This window comes from Hemiscyllium ocellatum, chromosome 4, assembly GCF_020745735.1.
Source record: "Hemiscyllium ocellatum isolate sHemOce1 chromosome 4, sHemOce1.pat.X.cur, whole genome shotgun sequence".
Lineage (NCBI taxonomy): Eukaryota > Metazoa > Chordata > Chondrichthyes > Orectolobiformes > Hemiscylliidae > Hemiscyllium > Hemiscyllium ocellatum.
The window spans coordinates 103,491,060-103,516,884 of NC_083404.1; the positions used below are offsets into that span (position 1 = coordinate 103,491,060).

General features: G+C 41.1%; 1 protein-coding gene across 7 annotated transcripts in view; it reads left to right on the plus strand.

Moving 5' to 3' along the window:
• LOC132815041 (transmembrane protein 241-like) overlaps nucleotides 1-25,825 on the plus strand; it is a 227,261-nt gene that overhangs the window by 95,640 nt on the left and 105,796 nt on the right. For 2 of the 7 annotated variants that reach the window (XM_060823704.1, XM_060823702.1), the window contains exon 14: nucleotides 2,442-2,506. The exons of 2 other annotated variants lie outside the window; for them this stretch is intronic. In XM_060823704.1, coding sequence (XP_060679687.1) covers nucleotides 2,442-2,506 — 65 coding nt within the window. Of the gene's footprint in view, nucleotides 1-2,441; nucleotides 2,507-18,761; nucleotides 20,519-25,825 lie in introns of those variants that run through there. 3 more of the 7 variants (XM_060823705.1, XM_060823706.1, XM_060823709.1) reach the window with 3 other exon arrangements.

Here is a 25,825-nt window from a genome sequence, read left to right on the forward strand (position 1 = left end):
GAGGGTATGACCGGGTTGGTCAATGGGAGGAATTAATCCGTTAGGTGGCAGGGAGGAGGGGTGGGGGGGAACCCACCACCAGTCCTGAAGAAAGTTGAAACCCGAAACGTTGACTTCACCAACTGATGCTGCCTGGCTTGCTATGTTCTTCCAGCCTCCTGTCTGTCTACTTTGGATTCTAGCATCTGCAGTTTATTTTTGTCTCTAAACAAGTGAGTTCTAGAAGCCTCTAGGGAAAATTCAGCCCTTGGAAGTCCAGCTGAATTCAAATGTGAGTTGAGACCAGTGTTCGAACCCAGATGGCTGGTTGCACATGCCGTTTGGCATCTCCAGTGCCCTGGAAGAACATCAACACAGTACAAGGTCATTAGTGATCTTCTCAGAATAGAAACTATTATAGATGTGGAAGAACCTATCACGTGATCGTGCTGCCGTATGACTTTGATGTAGATGGACCCACAACTGCAGGTGGCATTGTTCCCATTTGTCTATCTGCTCTAAAATGTCTGTGAAGAATATTACTTTGTTAGCAGAGTTTTTGGAGCTATGATGCCACTTTTATGTTAAGGCAATGACAACACCAAAAACACAGGAAAAACTTAACGATGAACTTAATTTCACTGAGGACTGCATGCTGCGGACCCGCACTTGCCAGACCTGCAATGTATCACAACACGTTTCTGAGGTGCAAACTCTTCAGATTAAAAATGAGCTTGAAGAAAACTGAAGACCTGCATCAGCCTGTAGTCCACGAAGAATATAAGCCATTCAGCATTGTCCTCAATACCATGCAGAAGAACATCTTTTTCAACAATGGCATCAAACAAGATGAAGTGGGTAATAGGTTTTCTAAAGGAAATAACATATTCTGCAGATACTAGAAACAAATAGGGAGGAACCAGAGCCTGAGAACATAGACCAGACTCAAAATCTACAAAGCTGTTGTCCTCCTCTCTTCTCCATCCAGCTTGTGCTAAGTCTTGGGCCCTACATTTTCATCGTGTTGCTTTCAAGTGCACTTCTATCAGTGTTACCTCTGCAGCATCTACTGGCAAGACCACATCGCAATCATTTTGAAGTCTTGGAAACAGCTAATGTCACTGACACCAAGGCCATCCTTCTGCAAAGTTAATTGTATTGGGTGGCTCATGTTGAATAGATGAATGACAGTCAGTTGTCCAAGATTGTATCATACAGTGAACTGACCACTCTAAACAGAAGAGCACCATGCAAGCATTTCAAGGAGTGCCTCTCTGTGTACCACATCGACCATCGCCAGTGAACAGCTCAGATCAGGGATCATGATGCTTTGAGATGCTACATTAAGAATGCTACAGAGACTGACCAAAGAGCCAGCACATTAAGGAAGGACAGATCCAATTGTTCACAACAGCAACTACAGCCTTCAATTACACAGTCTTGGAAAAGTCCTTCTCTCACCGATAGCCCTGACTAAGCAACCTGCAACCAATGAGTGCATGCTTCCTAAAATCATCTGTGAAGAGATACGAAGAAAGGGAATTACCCAGGAGCTGCTTACTTTATTCAATTTCCACTTTCTGGGTGCAGACAAGTGGTTATTGCAATTTGCTCAGAATACAAATTTAAGTCTGTCATTTTGTTGTTTTGTGGTGTGAATAAAGCTTTACGAACAAAATAATGTAAATAAGAGTACTGAAAGTTCTAGACTGTATAATAGCTGATTTTTGTTTAGATTACCAGACCATCTGTCTATAGAATAATTTGTTATTTGTCCCAAGGAAAGAGATTTTATATCCAAATGGATTATTCACTTGTGCCTTCTACATTTGGACTATTTTCCATATTTTTGATTGCTCCATTTGCTACTGGTATATTAAATTAAAGTAAAATTGCCATAATCCTACAGGACCCATAGGGCTGCTTCTCATCAGAGTCAGAGGTAACTGGTGGTGGTTTAACCTGAGGGTCACCACGTTTCAGGCAAAATGGGGGAGGGGGGGAGGTTTGAAAAGAAGAATTCTTCATGGTAACCTCAGGTAATGCAGTATGAATAATAAGTATTTTGATGAGGAATGTTAATATTCCTTATATCTACCATCCTAGTTTTCCAAACTTAATAAATGTTAAGGATAATGAAATAACTTGGTCTATTAGTTTCTATCAATTAGAGTGATCTATGTTACTTGGGAACTGAAGTAATGTTATATCTCTGTGATTTACAGGCTCTAGACAGTCATTGTGAAATTTGTCAGTTCTTGTCTGGGCCATTGGGTGGGAATAGATGGAGGTTGGGGTGTTCCAAGAATTGAAAGTCCCCTTTATTATAGTTCACCAGTTATACTTCGCCAGTTTGAATCTTCATTCTGCACAGATCACTTTTTCAGGTCAGATAGAAAAAGAGATGGATGGAAGAGGAGAAAACTGTAAATATGTAAATGTATGTATTTTTGTGTGTTTAGGTGTTGACTGCGTGTTTATCATTGGTTGTCTTTGAGACTCTTTTGAGTGTAACTACAAGTTGCTGGTGAGTAAACAATTCATTACCAAAGTACATATTCACACAAGTGTGACTGTGCCACAGTGCTGATTCTTTTTTTCTTTTTACACTGGGAAAAAATTGCAATGCCCACCATTTTTAAACATTATTTTTTCTTAATTTATACATGTTGTTATCATCAAGCTGTGCAACAACATCTTGCCACTCAGAGGAGGCCACTAGGCAATAGATGCCCACCAAATAAATGGTGTGGTATTCCAGTGATGTGACATATTTGCACGAACTGCATTGAATGTTCAAGAAGGGCTTAAGTTCCTTACAGGATCTATTATACGACAAAAATCTCTCAACTATATGTACTTCTTGTTATTCTTTTCTTCTTTATTAAATTTGTTTGGTCCATAGACAGGAGAATCTGATGGTCCAACTTGTAACAGTATAATTACGATCTCCTGCTAGACGGCAAAGTACAGATCATGGGCAATTTCTATTATGAATGTCGAAAATAAATTATAATGGCAATGTAAATACAGAAAATCCAACATTTAATTGAATTGTATTTGTGTTACACCTTTCTTTACCTACTTTTACCTTTACCAGCCCACTTGCATTGCCATCACCCATTTTATCATTCAATTTATCTTGGCTTCCACTTTGTGCAGACGTTTTCTTTTACACCACCAACCCCCACTGACTCTTCCTTCCCTGTCTCTGTACTTAATTAATTACCTGTTTAAATGTCTAAGTGCTTTCCAGCCTTGTTGAAAGATTGGTGATCTGAAACATTAACGCTGTTTCTCTCCCCACAGATGTTGCTTGGCATTCAGAGTTTTTCCAACTTTTGCTGTTTTAGTTTCTTCTTGTCTGTTGTGATGTAGTAATCTACACCCTCTGACTCCAGCTCACATAGAGATTCATGGCCATGGAGAGGTTGCAGAGATTTGCCAGAATAGGGCAGGGACAAAGGTGGGGTTATGGTGGGGAACTGGAAAGGCTAGGATGATTTGACTTATAGCAAGAAAGGTTAAGGGGAGATTTAATGGAGGCATTCAAAATTTTGATAAGGAGAAAATGTTTATATTAGCATGAGAGTTGTTAACTTGAACACAGTTTTGAGATAATTGGTGAAAGACCCAGGGGAATGATGAGAAGATTCTGTTTTTGCACAAGTTGTTATATTCTGTAAGAGCCTGAAAGAAGAATAGAATCCAATTCAGTATATCTCTCAAAAGGAAATGGTATCTGTGTGGCTATCTGCCAAGGTGTGCTCCTCACTACCCCTACCCCCACAAAATATATTTTGCCACATGTACTCCTCTACCTCCCTTCCTCCTCTTCCACCCACCAATGTGAATGGGATGGTGTGGACCATTCATGTTTTTATTTATTGCTGGAGTTGCCTCTCAAAGGATCTGATAGTCTACTTTTTTTCATTCCTACCATTGCCTATATTTCTCTTCCATCTCCAATTTATCTGCTTTTTACGCCACTCCAGCCCCAGTACACACTTACCTTTGCTCTCTCCCTCCAGTTTTCCCCTTCCCCTTCCTACTCTCCTCTCACTCCTTCCAATCTGCCCTCCTGTCCTGCTCTTCTCCTTTCTCCTCCCCTCTGCTGTCTTTTTCCCCCTCCCCATCGTCCTCTTTAGAAACTGAGCTTGTAAGCTGGTATGGGATGCAATAATATTCACTTGACCCCAAACAGTGATAAACCATTTGTCATCTAAGAACACATTCAAACATGTGCAAAGTCAACCATCAGTAATAATGAAGATGGACCGAGATTTAAAGTCCTTTGTGGTTAAAAGCTAGCAGTGTTATAAATTATGCTGAACCCAGCTCCCAAAGCAGGAATTGGTGATGCAAACTGAAATGAACGACTGATCTCTGATTAACACTCAGCTTGATAGTGAGACTTCAAATTATGTTTTAAATCATTCCCACTATAGGGGATGTTTATTTAAGAAATGTGGGAGAAGGAAACCAGGGAATTATGGGCTAGTTAGTTTAACATCTGTTCTTGGAAAATGGCTGGAATCTATAATTAAGTAAAGGATGACTGAAGCTTTTCAGCTGATCAGGGAGAGTCCATACGGATTTGTAAAGAATAGGTCATGCCAGATGAATCTGATTTGAATTTTTTGAAGCGGTGACAGGAGAATATCTGTGGATGTTATTTATAAGGACATCCAGAAGGCAGTTAATCGAGTCCCTCATAAGAGATTGCAATCTAATGTTGAAGCTTGTGGAGTTGATGACCTGGGTAAATAAATTGCCTGAGAAGAAGGAGACTGAGAGTAGGGGTTATGGATAAGTGTGAGTGATAATGTCCCACAGGATCTGTGTTTTGGTCCAGCTGTTCACTTGTAATTTAGATGCAGGAACAGAAAGTCAAATATCCAAATTTGTCCATGCCACAAGTAAAAGCAACATTATAACTTCCCATTTACACTTCTGATGTTGATGTTGATAGAGGATGTGAATGGGCAAAGCTATGGCAAATGGATTTTAATGCAGAGTTTGGATATAAAGATAAACCTAAAAAGATAGAGCACGATACCGTCTGAAGGCGTTTGGTATGTTTTCCTTTATTGATCAGCGTATTGAGTACAGGAGTTGGAAGGTCATGCTGCAGCTGTACAGGACATTGGTTAGGCCACTGTTGGAATATTGTGTGCAATTCTGGTCCTTCCTATTGGAAAGATGTTGTGAAACTTGAAAGGGTTCAGAAAAGATTTACAAGGATGTTGCCAGGGTTGGAAGACTTGAGCTATAGGGAGAGGCTCAACAGGCTAGGGCTGTTTTCTCTGGAGCATCAGAGGCTGAAGGGTGACCTTATAGAGGTTCATAAAATTGAGGGGCATGGATAGGGTAAATAGACAAAGTCTTTTCCCTGGGGTCAGGGAGTCCAGAACTAGAGGGCACAGGTTTAGAGTGAGAGGGGAAAGATATAAAAGAGACCTATGGGGCAACATTTTCACATAAGGAGTGGTATGTGTATGAAATGAGATGCCTGGGGAAGTGGTGACGGCTGGTACAATTGCAATATTTAAGAGGCATTTGGATGGGTATATGAATAGGAAGGGTTTGGAGGGATATGGGCCCGGTGCTGGCAGGTGGGGCTCGATTGGGTTGGGATATCTGGTCGACATGGACGAGTTGGACCGAAGGGTCTGTTTCCGTGCTGCACATCTCTATGACTCTACAAATTGTGAATACTCAGAAAAAGGAAATCCCATAGAGATTTGGAAGTTACAGGTACACAGACTGCTTAAGGTATCATGAGCAGGTACAGACTGTAAACAATACGCTTAATATCTCAAGGACTAGAATATAAGAGGTCAAGGTCCAGCCATACAAAGTCTTGGTTGGTAACCCCTGCAAAGATCTGTGATTCTGGATACCATACATTAGAGTGGAGCGAGGAAGTGTAGGTTTAGCAGAGTGATATGTGAAATTCAGTAACTAAATTATATGGGGAGATTACATTAACTAAGATTATATTCAGGGAACTTCGATATTTCTTGGGTATTTTACTTGAAGTTCTCAAGTCATTAGGGGAATGGATTGGATAGTTGGTGAAAAACTATTTCCGTCGGCTGGTGAGTAAAATATTAATGGGCCTGATCATAAAGTTACAGCCTAAAGGTTTCAAGAATAAAACTGGAGAAAAAAAACAGCTTCACACAAATGATGGTACGAGTTTGGAATTCTTTTCTGCAAATGGCGATTGATGCTAAATCAAAAAAATTGAGATTGATGGTTTGAAAGCTAAAAATGTCAATGCAGAGAGTTCAGTTAGGCAGGTATTTGGATTTAAATGGCAGATCAGCCATGATCTCATTGAAAGACAGAACAGGTTTGAGGGGCTGAATGGCCTCCCCGTTCGTATGATCTAACCCTGTAGCAGCTCTATACACTAATCTTGTTGCGCTCTGCTCAGTAGTGTGACAGTGGGACTATGGCTGCATCCATACTCAACTTGTGGGGAACAACGTGCATCTGTGAAAGTGTAGGAGTACCAGTTTGTTTGTCTCTAATCAGTTTAAGATTGCCTGCTTTAGTAAAGATAGGATTTCATCTGACCTGTTTTTTTTCTTATATAAAAGAATTCAGCATCCATAATGACAAGTTCCTGCTGGAGGATATAAAATTAGAATAATAAGCTGGGGATGCTTCTCAACTGAAGCAGAGGAGTAGAAACCTTACTTGGATGTTAGCGGTAACAGTTGAAACATTTGGCTCTATTACAGTTAAAAGAATAGGATATAAAGTGAGGTATAGATGTAATACTGTTTAATAACGCCCACTCCCACTGCATCCCCTGTTTTCATGCCACCAAGAATAATTTCTTACTGAGTCAAGTAATTCAGTGTGAGCAGAGAACGACATATCTGAAAAGTTGGTTGAAGAAAGTTTGTTAACTCTTGAGAAGGATTAACGTGTGAAGGAGGATTGCTTGAGAAAGTGATTTAAAAACAAATGGGGTGGATCACCCTGAGCCCGTGTAGTTAGTTCGTCTACAACACAATAGTTGCATTCTGGTGCAACCCCACATTACAGAAAAATCGCGCTTTGGAAACGATGCTTAAAGTGTTGGTTCTGTCATTGTATAGGAGCCAACACACGATTTAGAAGTACGTGCTTTAGAACCAGCGTCCCCAATTCATCAGTTGCATTACAGTGAATTAGTATCGACGAAATGCGCATTATAGCAGAACGACCTGCATGCCACTGTTTCACCTGTGCAAGTTCAATTTGAGTTGGACCCAAACTAATGCAAAATCAGGCTGAGTCATTGCCAATGTATTTCTCATAGTTTTTAGGATATTTGTTCAAAACTATCATGGTTTTGCTAAAGTGAGCAGTCTACATGGGAATTAAATAATGTTTTGAGTTGGGATTTGGGGCACTTTCTAGGATCCCTGTATTGAAGGAGGTTACTGTGAACTGATCAGAGAGTATCTGACCTGAAGACATTCAGGGCTGACATTTCCAAGGAGTTTATTTTCCACTGAATTTTCTTACCTTAATGAGTGTAGAAATTAGCCCTCAAAATGGATCTATTCAATCGAAGTTTGGATTTGGTTAATTCAGCTCCATAACACAGGAAGGTCACAGACACTGCATACAGGCCACCACATAATTAGTAATAACTTGAAGTGAGACAGGAGGTAGCTAGTGGTGTGTTCCCGAGAGAAGGCTCTTAAACAAGATCAGAGAGATGGGAGGGTGGTGGAGTTGGACAGTCATGGCAGGAGGAAGAAAAGGTAAAGCTCAGGAAGAGAGAAGCTCAAGCTTTCTTTTGTTGGGCCAGAAATGAGAAAACAACTTGCTAAGTCTGCTCTGGTCTGCTGCCAGATTTTGCCACAGGATTTAGCACTTTGCAGGTCTCCTGACCCCTCGAGTTAAACAATGTGATGCAACGTGATTTTAAATTAGAGCCCTCCTTGGTTGAGGTCAATCCCCCACAATCCTGACAGTAAAACTATTTGGGAATGGGGAGAACCTGTCAGTAATGCGATACCATCACCTTAATATCCTCCTGTTTCTGTCAGAAGCCAGGTCTCAGACTTTACATGTTAAGCAGACAGCAGCTGCTCATCCCCAGCCACAGATTATGGGAATTGTTCGTATCAGTCTCTGAATGTAGAACTCTTCTGTGCCTTTTGTCAATCTATTTTGAAATTTTAATTGACTTTGAGTTACCTTGGAATGTACTTTAATTGCTTGCTGCTTCAGAACAATAATGTTTTGTGATATAAACTTCATTACTGAAGAGAAGACCCTGCCCTGTTGTGTTGAAACACGTTTGCAAAGAAAAATGAAATAAGTGATCATTAAATATTTACGAAGATTGCTGAAATGCCTAACCGCACGGCTGCCATTAAGAAGGATATTAGAGTGAAAAGCAGCAGAGTGCAGTGTGTGTGGAGTTAATGCTTCATTTTGCTCACTGTAACAATGATTGTGAATAATGATCCCACTGAAAACACTGCTGAACAGAAGGACCAAAGGTGAGCAGGACACAGGCAGCTGAGGTGAATCAGTGGAAGCCAGCCATGAGACTGGCAATGTTTTCTTTTCCTTAACTCCAGCTGTTCGGATGGGTGGGGGAGGGAGGGGGGCTGGGGATTCAAAATAAGGGCACCACATTACTGACAAGCTCCCTCCCTGGATCAGTTTACTGTCAGGATTCCAATAGTATGGAGGATTGACCTCAAGCAAGCAGGAGTTGGATGTCAAAATGTTATCAGCACTGCAACATGGCTTTAATTGTGCGGAATCTGGCAGCAGATCTGAGCACAGCAACGCCACTGGGGGCTCTGCAGAAACCCACAGGTTCCAGTGGGGGCAAAACGCAAGGCACTGTGGGACTGGGCATAGCAGAAGGAGAACAGCAGAACAGTCTTTACATTAAAAACAAATGAATAGAATAAAATAAGTAACAATCTTAGTCTAATATAATAGCTATAAAATAATAAACAAAATAACCTTTTGAAAGTTCATGTATGTTCCTACGAGTGTGCAGCTTTACCAGATCGTTCCAGGAGCATGATAGATTTTAGCCACCAAATTTGGTTTAGTGGAAGACAACAGCATTGTGGGATTGTTGCTGGATTGCTCATCCAGAAACCCAGCTAATACTTAGGGACCCTGCTTCAAAGCCTACCACTGAAAATGGGACAACATTGAATTGGGGAAAATATATCTGTGATTAAAAGTCTTTGAAGACCATGAAACGGATGCCAATTGTTTTTTTTTAAAAAAGATCTGGTTCCCTAATGTCCTTTCAGGAAGGAAATCTGCCGTCCTTACCCAGTCTGGCCTACATGTGACTCTAGACACACAGCCACGTGTTTAACTCTCTGCTCTCCGAAATAGCGTAGCATGCCCCTTAGTCACCACAAGCCAGGTAGGCAGGTTTGTGAAGAAGGCATACAGGCTTCATTAGCCAGGACGTAGAATATAGGAGCAAATAACTTTGTTACAACTTATAAAACATTGGTTAGGTCATAGATGGAATACAGTGTGTGGTTCTGGTCGCCACACTATTTATTGGAAAAACATGATTGCACTGGAGAGGGTGCAGAGGAGATTCATCTGGTTGTTGCCAGGGATGGAAGATCTCCGTTATGAGGACAGACTGGATATGTTTTACCATAGATAGAAGAATCCCTACAGTGTGGAAACAGGCCATTCAGCCCAACAAGTCCACAACAAGCCTCTGAAAAGTAACCCACCTTGACCCATTCCCCTACATTTACCCCTGACTAATGCACTTAACCTACAAACCCTGAATGCTGTGGGCAATTTAGCATGACCAATTTACCTAATCTGCACGTCTTTGGACTGTGGGAGAGAACCGGAGCACCCGGAGGAAATCCACGCAGACACAGGGCAAACGTGCAAACTCCTCACAGACAATTGCCCAAGGCTGGAATCAAACATGGGTCCCTGGTTCTGTGAGACCACAGTCGAACCACTGAGCCACCTGGAGCAGAGGAGACTGGTGGGGGATCTGATAGAAGTATGCAAAATTATGAGAGGCACAAACAGGATAGATCATGTGACATGGCTAAGACCGGAAGCCATGAGTTTAAGGTGCAGAGTAAGTGGCTTAGAGGATATAAAAGGAAAAACGTTTTCACCCAGAAGATGGTGGAAATCTGGAACACACTGCCTTCAGAGGCTGCTGGAAGCAGGTACTTTCTCAACATTTAAGCAGCATCTGGATGAGAACTTGCCATGCTAGGGCATAGTAGGCTATGGACCTAGTGCTGGTAAATGGACAGTTTGGTGTTTGTTGATCGGCTTAGACATGGTGGGTTTCTATGCTGCATGACTATGACTCTTAACTATAGCAAATTTGTTGAACTTCCATAAAACCATGTTGGCTTTGTTTGATTATGTTAAGCTTTTCCAAGTATTCTGTTATTTTCTTCCTTGACAATGTACCCTAGCATTTTCCCAAAGACAGTTTCCTGTTTTCTGTCTCCCACCCTTCCTGAACAGGGCCATTACATTAGCGGTTTTCCAATCTGTTGGAATCTTCCTGACATCCAATGAATTCTGCAAAATTTCAACTAATGCCAGTCCTACCTCTGCAGCCATTTTCTTTTAAATCCTTGGATGTAGACCATCAAACCAGAGTAATTTATTTTTCTCCCTTTAGTCCCATTAAGTTTGTCAAATGTTTGGTCCCTTGGGATAGAGTCTATATCTTTCTTCCCATTAGCACCTTGCTTATCTGATAACTTTGGGGTGTTTATAGTGTTCTCCAACATGAAAACTGATGCAAAATATTTATTTAAATTATCTGCAATTTCCTTGTTCCTTAATTTCATTTCCAAAGCTAAATTCTCAAAGAGTCCCACAATTAGATCAGCTACTCTCTTCTTTATATACTGTAGAAGGTCTGCTGTTTGTTTTTATATTTCTAGCCTTTTTTTTTCATGATCCGTTTTCTCTCTCTTAGCATTTCAATAATGCTTTGTATGCCTTTGGTTTTGATTGGATACTCTTCTTGACAATCATTGTTAATCGCGGTTAGTTCATTATTCTCATCGATGACTCCTTTTTGACTGGAGTACATTTTCCTGAGTATTATGAAACACCTGCTTAAATGTTTGCCACCGCTCATCAACTTTCTCATTAGCTTATTTTCCCAACCTGCTTTAGACAATTGTATCTTCACACCTCTGTAATTGTCCTTATTTTAGTTGAGGAATCTGTGTTGAGGCCTCTGGTCTCCCTCAAACTGTATTTGAATTCTACCATGACTGCTAGCCCCTAGATGGACTTTAATTACAAAATTTCTCATTAATCTTACCTCATTATACATTCTGCATCTAAAATGGTCTGGTCCTAGGTAGTTTGTGCAACATTTTGCTCTATAAACAGTCCCTGATGTACTCTACAAATCTGTCTTCCACCTAACCTTTGTTATGTGGAAAACATAACGTGGAATCTAACCATGTAGATTCAAATCACTCATGACAATTGTAGTGCTGTTCTTCCAAGTCTCCATTATTTGCAGATTTTTACTTTATCCCACAGTGAGGAGACTCTTTAGGAACTAGAAACAATACCCACCCACTGCTTCGTTCCCTTGCTATTCCTTATTTCCACTCGAGTTGATTTCACATCATGATCTATTGCCCCAGATCAACACTCACCACTGCATTGATACAATCCTATATTAGCAATGCTACCTCTCCCCTCCTTTTGCTTTTTGACTATTCTTCTGGAACACAAGTCCTTTTGAATATTGAGTTCTCAGCCCTGGTCGCCCTGGAACTGCTTTTCAGCAATAGCTATCAAGTCATGTACTTTTATTTCTATTTGTACTATCAACTGATCAGTTCCGTTATAAATACGGTGTGCATTCAGATCAAGAACCTTAAGAGTTGTCTTTTTACCATTGTTACTTATTCTGGTTCTAATTTACACTACACTTTTCTGTTTATGTTTCCTTCCTGTCACTCTAATTATCGTTTTATCTTTTCACTATCCTGCATCTCTGCTCTCTCCTTCCTTTGTGACTTTTGAAACTTCTTTTAATTGAAACCTCCCCCGAATTAAAATATTTAAAGTCCTATCTTTAACCCTAGCTATACAACTCGTCAGGTCGCTGGTCCCAGTGTGGTTCAAATAAAACCCTTCCTAACAGAACTGCAGCCAGTGTCCCATAAACCAGAACCCATTTCTCCCACTCCAATCTTTGGGACTGCACAGTTACCTCCCTAATCTTATTTACCAAACACTGATTTTGCACTTGACTCAGGTAGTAATCCCATGATTACCCTTTTAGTTCTGACTTTTAGTTTAGTCCCAATCTGCTCATATTCCTTCAGCAGAAACTCTTAGCCCTACCTATGTCATTGGTATCAATGTGGACCACGAGAGCTGGATCCTTCCTCTTAGACCATAAGATGTAGCAGCAGAAGTAGGCCATTCAGCCCATCATATCTGCTCTGCCATTCAACAAGGTCATGTCTAGTTTAATAATCCTCACCCAAAAACAGCAGATACTGGAAAAGCTCAGCAGGTCTGGCAGCATTTATGAAGAGAAATCAAAGTTATGTGTCCTCAGAATTGATAATCCTCAAGTTGATTTTCCTGCCTTTTCCCTCCAACCCTTAAATCTCTTACTGGTATCTGCACCTACTAGTTCATATTCCTCTGCAGTCCAGAAGAAATGTCCTGAGGGCGGGATGGCCCAAATGACCTCCTCCTGGGCTGTAACAATTCTGTGAAGTTCCTGTCAGCTCCTTCCAGGGTGGATGTGAAAGAGTCTAAAACTTGGGGTCATGGTTTAATAATAATAGTTTGCCTGTTTAGGAGGTGGGGCTAAATGTTATTTTGGCTAAGTCCAAATTGCATCAAATTTTTTAGAAAGTTTGTCGCTGCAAGGTTTAGTGAGGTCTCTCACTCTATCTTACCAAGTCGCCTCATTAATTGCCTACCAAACACCTGTGGTGTCAGTTACATCTGATCACCATCCCGTCCCACCATGCGCCATTCCCAGAACATCTCACCACTGGGTGGATATCCTGGAATTCACTGGTGTCTTTTGCACCTGTGCCATCTTGAAAAGGCTGTATGCACCTGGACAAGCATTGTCAGTCTAGGGCTGCCTTGCACAGTTGCTGATGTTTGCCCTGGACATGAGAGCTGGGGTAACCTGGTGCCTGCATTGTGGGCAGAGTCCTGACTGTCCTCCTGAACAGGCTAGTGCTGACCCAGGATATCCTCATCCTCTATGACTAGCAATGGAAGCCATTCCTGAAGAAGGGCTTTTTTCCCGAAATGTCGATTCTCCTGCTCCTTTGATGCTACCTGACCTGCTGCGCTTTTCCAGCAACACGTTTTTAAGCCATTAAACCAGACCATTGTCAGTGTAGTCCAAGATTATCACCCTGGTTAAAGCAGTTTTAGCTGTCTGGCGAAATACCCAACAATGTAAGAAGAAGGTTAATGTCCTACTCCAGTCCATCATCTTCTCTCCAATACCTCGCGCTTGCTCTAACTCTTCTACTGTATTTGCATCCCACCAAGGCTTGTGCTCTACCATTCTCAGTATCCCCTGCAATATCTTCCCCACTCATTGTCACCTGCCCCAGCCCCTGACACCACCTGCCTACTCTCTGTGCTGCCTACTCTATTGATCAGGACATTTCCCCACCTGCACGAGCAGTCATGGCTATACCACCTGCTTACACCTCCCTTTAGCACCTGCCTCGCACTCATTCCAGGTGGAAAGTTGTCCCCAGGAGGGGAGAAAGAGTCAAAACGAGTGGTGGTTGAGGAGAGCGCCTGACTCTCATTGCGCCAAGTAGGACCTAGCTTGCTTTCGAAGGCTGCTTTTGACTTACTGTAGCAGGATCCCCTAAAGAAAGGCTAACCCCTTGACTGAGACCTGCTGATGACATGACTGCATTCCTGGCTTTGTGTCTGCCATAAATAGCACGTCGAGACAAATCTGATACTTCTAGCTGAGAGGGCAAATGTGAGAAGGCAAGGCAGGGATTCTGTGAGCACCCAGGTTGGCTATAAGCAAGTGAGCACTCTGATAGTGAGCGAGGAGCCCCACGATGCAGTTTGGTCCAGACCATGGTCTGAGTGTTGTCCCTGAGCACACCATGTCCTTGCTGCAGCAATAATTAGTTTTAGGTGTAGCTGGAGGTGCAGCATTAGAAGTGATTACTAGGCCAGTGGCAATATCTTTACTGAGCTTTCTTTGTTCAAAGGAGAATAATCCTAGCTTCTCTCCATATAACTGACATCCCTCATACCTGATAAATCTTTCTGAATTCAGTCCAAGGTCTGAATAACCTTGTTAAAGTGTGGTGCCAAGAAATGGGCACTAACTAGTAATTTATAAAGGGACAGGTTAGTCACAGTCTTTTTAGCGAGAAGTGATGTGACAAACAAGGAGATATACAACAGTGAGCCGGAATGATTGATTGTTCAAGGAAAGAACTCACTGGTGTTTGGAAATAGTTCACATCAGGTTGAATTATGAACAATGTCCCAAGAGCTATGATATGTTGGATTTATAATGCTGTTTGTGTCTAACTTCAAACAGCATTCGATCCTATTTCATGTATATAACATTCTGTTTTACTGCCAGGAAAGTTTGTTTTTTCTTTTCAGAAGTGGGCACTGTTGCATAAATTATAAATGACTGTCAACAACACTGAATGTTTTGTGACTATAACTTTGAGAAACCTGCCCAGTTTCTGCACAACAGACGGTGCTGATTGTTAATCATTGAAATAGCAGCAGAACATTGGATGTCCCTCAGGATAAATCAAACAGCCGGGTCTGAGTGTACCACCATAACAGAGTGGCCACTCACTGAAATCAGTAGTACATTAACCATGAGCTTGTTCAAACTCACTCTGCCAGTGTTAGAACACGACTAGGAGAGATGGATGTGGAGGAGTAGGCAGCCCATTTATTTTAGCAAGATTTTTTTAAATGCAAGAAGGAGCATGTTACCTTCAAAAAAAAATGAGCTGGACATGTTTCTAAGTGTAATACTTTAGCTTCCTTGGAAATACTTCAAAATCCTGCAAAAATGCCAATAATCACACTTCCCAAATAGTGAGCTTCCAATGGGAGGGACTCTTCCAAGTCATTGAAGTTGACATTATCGGTTTTCACTGATCAGTTCCAGAATTTTTCCGAGCTGGTGGTCAAGTTCTAAACTTTAGTCCGGCATTGATCTGAAAAATGAGAAATTCTCATTGCTATTTGGGGAGATCCTGATCGGAAGCTCTGCTTAGGCAGTACGAGGAGCTCAGCCACCAGTTGAAAAGTAGACCTCAAGGGGAATAATCTGTATCATTACCTGAGCCATGTGCCAAATGATAGAGGGCACGTAAGCTTAATGAATTGAATACATGGCCCAAAGATTGGAGAGGGGGAAGTGGGTTTCAGTTTGTGGGATATTGTCATTAATACTGAAGATATTGGAATGGTCTCCATCTGAACTGTGCAGGGACCAGTGTTCCAGCAAACCCTATAAATGGGGAAGTAAGCAGGCTTTAAACTAAACAAGGAGTTGTGAGGCATCACCTTGAGTAGATGTAGCAATTCAAGGCCGGAGAGCAAAGTGATAATATCGGAAATGTAGCCAAGGGATGGCGAGAAGTGACACACAGAATAAACCTAAGAATACATGACAATTGTGTCTAGATGTTACAAATTTAACAAAAGGACAGAATTAGAAGCTGTGTCTCAATGTATAGAGCATTCATAAGAAAGTAAGGAAGTTGGGGCACATTGAGCTAAATAAATATGATCTGATAGTCATTACATAGGCTGCAAAATGACAAGGATTGGGTCCTGAATATTGCTTTTACTTTTCTAGCTAGCTTCATCTCCTAATGTAATTTCTTTCTTCTGATTTATATTTTAGTCATTCTCTGCTGTTGCTTATGTTCTGTCAGAACAACTCCCCTGCCACTCATTTTCACACAAATGTTTTTTTCCCTATGTTGATGCTTTCCTTAATTTCTGTGGTTAACCACAGATGATAAATCCTAAGGAGTGGATCTATCTTTGTAGTAGGAATGTAGATATTCTGATATTCTAAAATATCCATTTAAATGTTTGCCACTGCTTCTGTAATGATCTATTCTGGTCTAGTAGCCCAGATCACTTCAGCCAGCAAAGGTTTCGTGCTCATATAGTTAGCTGTATGACTAATTTCATTAAGTGAAATTACAATCGTTTGGGAAGCAGTATTCTGCAAACTAATGGCGCTGTGAGTTGACAAGTCCCTTCCTCCTAAGGCCTTGAAAGTGGCTAACGAGGTAGTAGGTGGTTTGGTGCTAATTTTCCAAGATTCCCAGGATTCTGGGAAAGTTCCAACAAACCGGAAAGTAGCAATTATTTCCTCTATTCTAGCAGGGGAAAAGGAAATAAAACAGGAAACGTTAGTTTGAAAGAAGTGAGAGTGGCTTAGTGCGGACATTATAGCTGCACACCTTGAAAAAGCTCTAATTGGGATGAGTCAACGTGATTTTGAAAAAAGGAAATCCTATTTAATCAATTTATTTAGATTAGATTCCCTACAATGTGGAAACAGGCCCTTTGGCCCAACCAATCCACACTGACCCTCCGAAGACAAACCCACCCAGACCCATTTCCCTCTGACTAATGCACCTAACACAATGGGCGATTTAGCATGGCCAATTCACCTGATCTGCACATCTTTGAACTGTGGGAGGAAACTGGAGTACCCGGAGGAAACCCACACAGACACAGGGAAAATGTGCGAACCCCATACAGACAGTTGCCCGAAGCTGGAATCAAACCTGGGACCCTGGTGCTGTGAGGCAGCAATGCTAACTGCTGAGCCACTATGCCACCCCAATGAGTAACATATGCAGTGGCTAAAGGGATGCCTGCATATTGACTTGACTTAGATTTCCAGAAGGCATTTGAAAATGTGAGATCAAAGTAGGAGCTCATGGTGTTGAGGGAGCACATTAACATGGATAGAAGATTGTCTGGCAGGCAGCTAACAGCCAATAATACCTGAACAAAGAATGACTGTAGAATCTTGAATTTGTGAGAGATCTAGGTATTCTAATGTGAGAGTCACAGCAGACAGAATAAATGCTAAGGAAATGATGTGCTTTGTTTGGGTGGGAATCAAGCATAAAAGTCAGGACGTCATGCTTCATTTTTACAAGGCATTGGTGAGATCATATCTCGAATGCTGTGCGATTTTGGCCTCTTTATTTTATAAAATAAGATGTAAGTGCATTGGAGCTGGTTCAGAGAACATTTCCCAGATTGATCGCTACAGTAAGCAAGTTATCTTATGGGAAAAGGTTGGACAGACTGAGTTTGTTTCCAATTGAGTTTAGAAGTGAGGAGTAATTAGGTTGACCTAGTCCAGATGCTGAATGGTCTTGACAAGATGGGCATACAAAAAGTTGGTTCCTCCTGTAGATGAGTCCAGACTTGAGAGGCTATGTTTATAAGTTAGAGCTTTTCCTCTTAGAACAAAGATGAGGAGAATTCTGTTTTTGTATCAGAGGATTGTGTGGCTTTAGAACACTGCCTCAGAAGCTGAGGGAGACTGAGTCATTAAATATTTTGAAAGCGGAGATGGATAGATTGTTCGTGGTCCGAGGGAATCAAAAGGTATTGGGGGTAGATGGGAATGTGGACTTCAAAGCATAAGCAGATCAGCCATGGTCTTATTTGAATAATGGAGCTGACTTGACAGACTAAATAGCCTATATCTGTTCCTAATTTGTATTATTATGTATCGTGTGCAAACCTGTGAAATTTATGAAATCATTGCGTGTTGCTTGATGATAAACATAGTATAAACTTTTCAGGCTCAGTCCTTGTGTGTCAGATTCTGAAAGAAAAGCAATTGAACAGAAGTTCACTGACACTGAGAATCCCAGGAAAGAGCATGAAATCTTAATTTCTGACCCAAGGAATGAGTCATATTGAGCGAATCCAGCTCAGTTTTGAACATGCAGTTGTTGCTCAATATTGATGATTTGGACTAGGTTGTACCATCAATGTGGGTGTATAACCAAAATACTCATGATTAGTACTGTATCAGTGCTACTTTTGAAATATTTTAAAATGCTCGAGAGCTTTGCTTCTTGTTAGAAGTGGAGCATCAATCGTTCAATTCCAAATCTGAGCACGTATTCAATTTTCCCCTCTGTTACTGATAGATTATACCAGAGAGGCAGTGGTTAATCCCTGCTGGATGTGGATCGATGTACATGATTTTGTCTTAATGGTATCCCAATGGTCTAACTGTTTTCACTCAAACCTTAGGGAGTCTCAGAATGGCAACATTGAACTGCATCACTGATGTTGAGAATTCTCTTGTTCACATTCCAAAGTAGATACTAAAATGAAACAGAATGAAATGCGTTCAGTTTTAACTCTTTATTCCCTTTTACACAATTTAACATAAATCCTGGGGAATGCACTTCCTGGAGTTCTTCGAATTGCTCCTAAAATCCGTATATATCAGGGAAATTATAAGGTGATGTTCTGCAAACTTAACTTGTCTTGGGATTCTAAGTTCTTTTCCACTTACATTTTTCACATTCTGGTGAAAAGAATAAATACTGAAAAATATTTTAAAAGAAACAACTTGGGTTCATAACATCAGCAGGAATTACTTGGAACTTATCGATACAGGGAATATGTTGCAATATTTTTTTCTGAAAATTAACATGACTCAGAAGTTCCAATGTGATCACCTCTGTTTTTTTTTTGTCTAGCAGCCACGAAATTTCCTGTTGCCCACAATCCTAAGCTGAACGTCATCTCAAAAATTCTTCTGATCCTCTGTGAATGATGTGGAGATTAGCTGTTCAGCAGCATTTTCAGCATTTTACATCTCTGATTGTTTATCGTGTTGATTATAAGTGTAACACTGAAACAAAGGCACTTGTCACGCATACTGCACCCAGTACCAGTCTCAGTCGTGAAGATTTTAGTCATTCTGTTCTATCACGACACTTTCCCCTAGCTGCATGATTTTGAGTTCTCCCGGGATAGGGTCTGTGTTGTATTTTGGCATTTGTAGTCCGGTTTCTGCAGATTTATTTCCCATCAAAGCCACATTTGCTGTCCTGTTAGGTACCTGTGTTGAGCCTCATTGCCTCTAAATTTCTGGAGCCCATATTCTGGACTTTTGGATTGGGGAGGTTACTGGCTAAAATAACTATAGCAGGCATCACGGTCATTCTGGAAATTTGTTATGTGAGCACAATCCTGCTTTCTTCATTAGTTCTGTGACTTGGATGCACGATCTGCAATGTTAATCTAGAGCAGAATTCAGGCTGTTAATGAAGCCAAGCACCACACTGCCAATCTCAGCAGGCTGATTTCAAGGTCATTATAACAACCAGAGCTGATCTGTATGTCACCAGTCAGCTCCCCACTATTATGGATAGGATGAGGAGCTGACTGACAATGGGCACTTAGATTCACGTGGGTGGAGACAACCAGCTTGCCACCATAAGGGGGCAGCATGGTGGCTCAGTGGTTAGCACTGCTACTTTACAGAACCAGGGACCCGGGCTCGAGTCCTCCTTTGGGCGACTGTCTGTGTGGAGTTTGCACATTCTCCCTGTATCTGAATGGGTTTCTTCCGGGTGCTCTGGTTTCCTCCTATGGTCCAAAGATGTGCAGGTTAGGTGGATTAGTCATGGGGAAATGCAGGGTTTCCGTGAGTAGGTAAGTGGCTGAGTCTGGGTGGGATGCTCTTCAGAGGATCAGCATGGATCTAACCTGGCCTGCTTCCTCATTGGAGGAATTCTACAAGATGTGATCTCGAGAAAGTGAAGTGAAGTGGAGTAAGCCTGTTTTGGGAAGGTCTATAGGAGTCATATGACTAATACCTAGCTCCACAAGGAAAGTAAAGGAACTTATTTGGCCTCTGCTGAACATAGGTCCTTTTCCTGTACTCTTTGCTTGATGGGGAAGCCATGGGTGTGACCTTGCTTGGGTCACAGCTAAATTACAATCAGGACTGGATTTGTGAAAAAGGCTTCAGGCCAATGACTTTGACACCTGTCCAAAACAGCCATCAAAATTGAAGGCAGTAGGGTCAGCCAGCACACAGCATTGCCATAGAGACAATGAAAAACCTGAACAGATTCCAGCTCCTAACACATATGCTCCTCCTGCCATTTGCTGAAAGATATTATCTTTTAGCAGGCAAATTCTCCCACCAATGTTAAGCCAATGAGAGGTGATTGCTTTTTGCTCAGATAGATAATGAGTTATGGGAAGAATGTACTGTGCAATAAGTGGCAGTTTCCCATTGGAGGTAGGTTGGATTATCTATTGGCAAATAGATAAGACCAATGTAAGACCAATGATTATAATACATGGGCCAGAGCAGCGATTTCAATTTCTTTTGTGTTTTCATTATCTTACGCATCCAATATTGCAAAAGCTTTTTCTAAACAAATTCTTATTCAAAGTGTTTAAAACAAATCCACTTTCTCTCAAAACAAAAGATGAAGGGGAGTAAATGCTATCACCATTTTATCATTTATCTTTGTAGTAAATCTCCTCTAATGAAGAGTTTGCTATTCTCTCATATTGGAAAAGTTCAGCATAAAGGGAGCAAGTTTGTTCAGTCCCTGTAGCGAGTTGCACAGTTCAGTATTACATTTGATTGCTAACAGTTTGGAAATGGCTGACTACTACACTGAGATGAAATTGTTAGACATTAGTAATCTGCCAATGCCAGAAGGGGAAAAAAAACAAGTGAGACTTGGGCCAAGCTAGATTTTTCTTTAAATGGGCTAAGCAGCAGGCAAATGATGTAAATGATCTTATAATGATTTGCTGTATTTATTCTACCACAAGCAGATTACAAAACTGGTGCTGCTCACACAATAGACCTGTCAACACAAAACACAAACAGAATTACTGCAATTTAACTTCTGAAGGAAAAGCAGCACATTACTTGCAATGTAGCAAAATTGTTGTTTATTATATGCAGTTGCACAACATTTAATGGTTGGATAAATATGTTCATCCTTTTTGCAATACTGCAGCTTACAAATGTGCTACTTATGAATAAAGAGATCAATGTAATACAAGCTGTTTGATACTGCTGCCAGTGAAATCTCTGATGTTATTGCATTAGTGCTTTCAAATTGACAGGAACTGATAGCGCAGTGATTATGTGATTGGATTGTAATCCCGAGGCCCAGGCTAATGTTGTGGTGACGTGGATTTGGATTCCACCAAGGCAACTGGTGAAAATTGAATTCCATGAAACCTGGAATTTAAAAACCAGTCTAAGGGTAACCGTATAATCATTATCAATTGTCTTAAAAAAAATCTGTCTGCTTTATTAATGCCCTTAGTAAGAATGGCAGATCTTACTAAGTCATATCTGCATGTAACCCCAGATCCACAGAAGTGTGATTGACTCTTAACTGCCCTCAGAAATGGCTCAAAGAGCCAATTATTCAAAAGCATGGATGGGCAACAAATGCTGTCTTTGATAGTAATGGCCACATCCCATACACGAATAATCTAAAAAGCTCCTGTCAAAAGGATGTATCCAGTAACCTAACTTTCTAAAATGTAGGTATCTTAAATTTAAAATAAACGTAACATTCCAGATTTTCAGATGGCCAAACAATTGTTTTCCTAGCATAGGTAGGAAAACATGCAGGGTTCCCATCACAGCAAACTCCGATGGAATGGAATAGAAAATTGAAGTTAAACTGAGCAATTTCCCTGCACCTGAATACTTCAAAAGTAATCAATTTAAATCAGAAAATTCAGAAGATTCCAAATAAATTAAGTAAATAGTTACTCAGGAAAAGTGTTAAATATACAGATTTAACTCCCAATCAATGACCCAGTGCCTAACTCCCAAACACCCAATCTCAGACTACATGCCCTTCACCCACTTCAGGCCTTCCTTCAGCTTCCAGAACCCAATGTCCATTCATTCCGTGGGGCTAAACCCCCTCCCCCCTCCGCCCCCCCCACTCCACTCATCATCTTCCTTCAGCTGTCAGACTCGATGCCCGGACCGCTCCCCCCCCCCCCCCCCCCCACACACACACACACACACACACACACACACACACACACACACACACTTAACCTGGCACACTCCTGGTGTCCTAAACTCAGTATGTACTTATCATTTGACTGCAACTGTCAGAATAGTTGTCTGTGATTCTAGACCATTGCAGCTGACTGAGGACATCATTTGCCTTCCTCTGACAGTTCCACGTTGTGAGAAAACAGTCAGAATGGAAGTCCAACGCTGCAAACCTGCAGAGGGGCTGATTGGAATCTCCACAGAGAATTGTGGAGCTCGCTCCTATAGTAAAAAAGAAACAGAGAGGCAGTCTCAGCAAATTGCCACTCCTCAGAAAATCTGGCTTGTTATTTGGAATGTACTACACTCCCTGAACATTTGATTATATTTGCAGCACAGGACTTGGCATGAAAACTTATTGAGATAACGCATCTGGCCTGGTGCCATTCCAGTTGAATTTCTCCCACATACCACTACATCAAACCAGATCATAAACAGTAACATTTCAGAAATGTTGTCGATTGCTATCTATTTATGTGCATTATGTCATCTCCTGCTTCCAATTCTAATTAAATGTAAGATTCACAAGTTTGCAGCAGCCAAAGAGATGACTGCTCCAGATGTGTTGCGTCAAGCAAGAGAGGAAGAAGCAAATAAATGATCTGAAAGCAGCAGCTGTACTTTCCTGCGTTCTCCACCATGCCAATGAACAGGAGAACATCATGCAGCCTGTCAGGCTTGTTCACTGAGATTCTGGGTCATTTGTATCCGAATTCCATCCATCTGTCTTAGCTCAGTATTGCTTCACAGGGATCTATCAGTCTTGGATCTTGAATTATTAATTGGGCTTCCAGCCACTGCTTTTTTACGGGAGAGAATCCAGCATTGCTGTCACCCTTCGCCATTGAAGAGTTGGTACATCCTGACTTCCTTCACTGGTTGAATTAGCTTGGTTACACAGGCTGCAAAGTAACATAATCCAGCAAGTTAAGATTTTGTAATATCACATGGAGTTTGGAAGCAATTAACATTCTACATGACTAACACCCTACACCACCCAGCCCCCAGTCCAAAAGGCTGCATGCCCTCTTCCCCTCACCAAGGCCTGCCATCTGGGATCCAGTGAGATCCTAGACTTATCTGGAGGTCCATGTCCATTTATGATCACCTCCTCCTTGGCCTAAGTCGCAGTACTAGCATTAGCCACCTCTTCTGGTGGTGCTGCCAGTAGCACAGAACTTCATGAGGTAGGATCCCTCCTAAAGAGTGTCCAAACAAATTATAGGCCTGCTAGCATATTGTTTTTATTTGTTTATGAATGTGGGCACCACTAGCTAGGTCTCATCTGTTGCCCATCTCCAAATACCCTGGTGGTGGTTGGCTGCCATGTTGAACTGCTGCAGTCCGTGTGCAGTAGGTACAGTGCTGGAGGGAAGTGAGTTCCAGAATTTTGGTGTAATGCATAATCTTTCCGTCTGACTGTTCTTTTTTTTTGACTGAACTGTCAGTTTTCCTGGACCACATTGAGCTGGACCACATTGTGTAAACAATGTGCCTTTTTGGAAAAGGTTTTTAAAAGGTGCCACTCTCCAAGATTCTCTTAGAGAATTGGTAGTGTTCCCTTTTTATTTCATGTAGTCAATTTTCCTTTTGAAAGCTTCTAGGTTAAGTGTGTCAGCAAATTCTCTATTTTAAATGCTATTTGGATAAAGAAACTTCTTTATATTCATATCTCTCCATCTATTGATAATTATCTTGTATTCACAATTTCTAGTTTAGGAGTTTTTTTCCATATGTGGGAATTTTGTTTCCACATCAACCCTGTCCCACTTTTTCATAAATGTAAAGATCTCTATCAAGTCTCCTGTAAATCATCTGCACTATTTTAACAAATTGCCCCCAACCTGTTTAATGTTTCCCAATAGAGTAAGCTGTCAGTTTTCTTACTTTATATATAAATCTGCTTTGCACTTTTTCCTATATTTCTCTTTCTTAATGTAGCATAAAGACCTGAACTCTTAAGTGTGGAATAGAAACAGAAAGTAGAGAAACTCAGTAGGTATGGCAGCGTTTGTGGGGAAAGAAACACAGTCAATATTTTGAGTCCAGTATGACCCTTCTTCAGAATGGAAGAAGAGTGGAAAATTGTGTTTTTTATGCTGTAGACAGAGGGGGAGCAAGTGGAACAGATGGGTGTGCCCAGACCAACAGACACAGGCAGTGATAATGGTGGCAAAGGAGTGATAGATGTTTAAATTTGGTATAAACATCAGTTGTAAAAAGGAGAAAACAGGTCCACTCCACTGATATCAAAGCCAAGAAGATACAAACAAGATTCGGTGAGGTAGAGTGAGGAATGTAAGAAAATATAGTAAAGAGACCATACTCTGAAGTGATGGAACTCGATATCGAGTCCCAAAAGGTTGTACTGTTTTGAAGTACTAGATTTTCAGCACCAACAGTATTTTGCATTTACTCTCAAGTGTGGTCTGACCAGTATCCTATACACATTTAACACAACTTCACTACATCTGAATTTTGTCCCCGTTCGAAATAAATCCTGGTGTTTAGTTTGCATTTTCATTTGTTTCCTGTCCTGCAGTATGGGGTCTGTGTATTTGTTCATTTGTATCCCTCAGTTCTTTTGCTTGTCTGCGCCATTTTGTTTCTGAATGTTCCTGAGATGCAGGTGATATTTCTGCTTTTCCTACCATGTGCAATACCTCACATTTATCTAAGTTAAAGTTCGTTTGCCTTGCCCAAAGTGCATGGTTTATCTTTGATTTGATTTATTTATTGTCATGTGTATCTTGTTACAAAATACAGTGAAATGTGTTGTATACTACAGTGTAATTTATACGTAATCTTGTGATTTATTGCACCCATACCCACTATCCCCATAATTTTGAAATAGAGTTACCTGTTTCCATAACCAAATCATTAATGTCATTTCTGAATAACAGTGTTCCTAAAACAGAACCTTCTGGAATTCAAAATTTGGTCTTCCTCAAATCTACCATCTCTTCTGTATTTTTCAGCTGCATTTCCTCTAACTCTACTAGCCCCATCCTTTGTCATGAGCATATGTTATTCCTTATAAAATGATTTCAAAAGCCAGTCTTTGACACTCGTTTAATTCCCTTTGCCTACACTTGCCACTGCCTCTTCAAAGTATCTGACCGCATTAGTTGAACGTGACTTAATCTTTCAGAATCTATATTTGTTGTTCTGTATCTGTCTCTTAATGCTTTCTATCACCTCTATGAATACAGATTCGTGTATCCTTCCTCTTGCTAATGTTAAGCTTACACTCCATTGTTTCCAGAATTTGCTTCATATCCCTTTACGTAAGAATGACTAGCAGGAGCTGCCCACCAGTGCTATGGCACCAGTTCCCTTTTATGGATGGAGCTTATTTATATTGTTATGGAAATAAGCCAGTTAATTAAGAATTAGAATTCCTACAGCGTGGAAACAGGCCTTTCGGCCCAACAAGTCCACACCAACCCTCCAAAGAGTAACCCACCCAGACCCCTGACTAATAACCTAAATTATAGGCAATTTAGCATGGCCAGTCCACCCTAACCTGCATAACTTGGGATTGTGAGAGGAAACTGGATCAAACTCATGCAAACACAGGGAGAATGTACAGATTTCACACAGACAATCGTCCGAGGCTGGAATCGAACCCGGGTCCCTGGCACTGTGAGGCAGCATTGCTAACCACTGTATATTATCCAGATCTGGGTATGATCCTTC